General features: G+C 39.6%; 1 protein-coding gene across 1 annotated transcript; it reads right to left on the bottom strand.

Annotated features, from left to right (window-relative positions):
- Positions 1 to 500: 500 nt before the first annotated feature.
- CLDN17 (claudin 17) lies at positions 501 to 1,740 on the bottom strand. The gene has a single exon (XM_069472387.1). The coding sequence runs from the start codon at positions 1,549 to 1,551 to the stop codon at positions 877 to 879; it is 675 nt and encodes a 224-aa protein (XP_069328488.1). The 5' UTR covers positions 1,552 to 1,740; the 3' UTR covers positions 501 to 876.
- Between the last annotated feature and the right edge of the window lie 231 nt (positions 1,741 to 1,971).

Here is a 1,971-nt window from a genome sequence, read left to right as displayed (position 1 = left end):
ATAAAACAAAGAACTGAAATCATTCCTTCAACACCCAAACCTCAGTTCTCTAAGTGGGACTGTATACCCTCTTGATAGGAATTGAGTATTTATAGCCTTCTATTGATGTGCCTTAGCAAGATAGATATTTCTATTTGCTTGTAGGTACAAATCATAGTATACAACAGCATATTATTTTTCATTTATAAATTATGTTCCTCTAGATATATACTTCTAAGTAAGTTTAACTGTATAAAATAGAGACCTTAAGATCCATCTTCTTAAATGTTCTAAGAGAAATCAAAGCTCTCTTTTCCCTAAAAGTGTTTAATTTTTAGTTTGAGTTTCCTAAAGGAATAACATTTTCCTTGAATGGCCATTTTCATATTTTGATAAATTCAACTAAAAATCATTATTTGATGTCTCTACAATTTTCCAGTATAATCACTAAAAATAAAGTCACCATTTAGTTGTTACTAGATAGTATGAGAAATAATTTGGAGGAAATATAACAGGCTATCTTTTAGAAAATGCTTATGCATTATTGCTATGGATTACCAATTGCATTTTTAGACATTATCAGATAATATATAATGGTAAAAAAAAAAACAGTAGTCCAACATTGTACATCTGCTAATGACTGCAAGCATACTTGATCTTCACTATGAAAATTAGAATGGGGACTGAGTCCAATGATAGTACACGCATTGAATACACATGAGGTCAGAAAGTCCAAGTAAGTCACTTCCATTATTACCATAGGTGAAAAATTGAAATTTTCATCTCAATTTAGATCTAGCTATAAAGCAAGTTTTCCTGCCTAATGTACTTACAGTTTCTGGCAGGACTTTATAAAACACATTGACCGTAATCCATCATGGGAGCCGAAAGCAGGTATTAGACATAGCTGGTGGAGGTCTTGCTAAGCATCGTCAGGTTCCTTCGTTTATCTGTGTGTGGCACATGGTATCCAGGGGCTGGATATCTGTACCTTTGCTTCTTTCTGTTGCAGCAGCAGAACCCACACAGCAGACCCCCTCCGATGAAGAGGACAGCAACACTTGCCCAGCCGAGGAAAAGTGCTGCTCCCAGCTCTCTCTTCTGACCTACGTGGATGGCTGGGTCATAGAAATCCCTGATGATGATGTTGGCTGTCCAGCACACTGGAATCAGAACGAAGATGCCCGTCAGGATGAAGAGGACTCCTGAAGTCCCCAGAAGGTATGCTTTGACCCTCTTGTTAGAGCCTGTGCACTGGACCTGCTTCATGCCAGAGATGCCAATAAGGAGTGCAATCAAGGAGAGAGCAACGGCCACACACATGAGTGCTCGGGCTGTTTCCAGGGCAGGTGGGAGAGCCAACAAGGAACTATAGAACTTGCACTGCAACCTGATCTTGGCTTGTCGGATGCAGTTCATCCAGAGCCCTTCCCAGAGCCTTTCAAAGACAATAATGTTGCTGCCAACAAAAGCTGATACTCTCCACTGAGGTAGAAGGGTTGTGGCAAGAGTCCCCACCATGCCAAGGAACCCAAGAACCAACCCAGCAATTTGCAGGGGATAAAATGCCATCACCTTTACTTTGAAGACTGGTCCAATCTGAAATGGTAGAAGATGCTCAAGCTGCAGAACGTGGAGGGGTCATTGAGTCTAGAGCAGTCTCTGATGATGTTCTCCCCAGCTGCTGCCCATAACATTTTAGTCCAAAGCAGCAGCAGTGACTGAACTTGGCCTGACTAGAAGTACCTGTTGTAAATGAATGTGGTTGTACATACATATTCATTTCTGTATGGATTATTTACTAGTCATATATAATTGTTTCCCAGCCAATAAGAAAGTAGTCAGAGGTGTGTCAAGAAATACTGCATTCAACTTCAGTATTTCTCATATTATTATTGTCTTAGCAATGCTGTAATTAAGTGTCAAAGCTTCCATTGTGAATTGCTAATTACAGAGCTGAAAACTTCCTTCTAAAAGTCACTCTGATATAAA

This window comes from Eulemur rufifrons, chromosome 7, assembly GCF_041146395.1.
Source record: "Eulemur rufifrons isolate Redbay chromosome 7, OSU_ERuf_1, whole genome shotgun sequence".
In the NCBI taxonomy this organism is placed as follows: Eukaryota; Metazoa; Chordata; class Mammalia; order Primates; family Lemuridae; genus Eulemur; species Eulemur rufifrons.
Note: the sequence above shows the minus strand (reverse complement) of the source record. Positions and strands in the feature narration are given on the sequence as shown.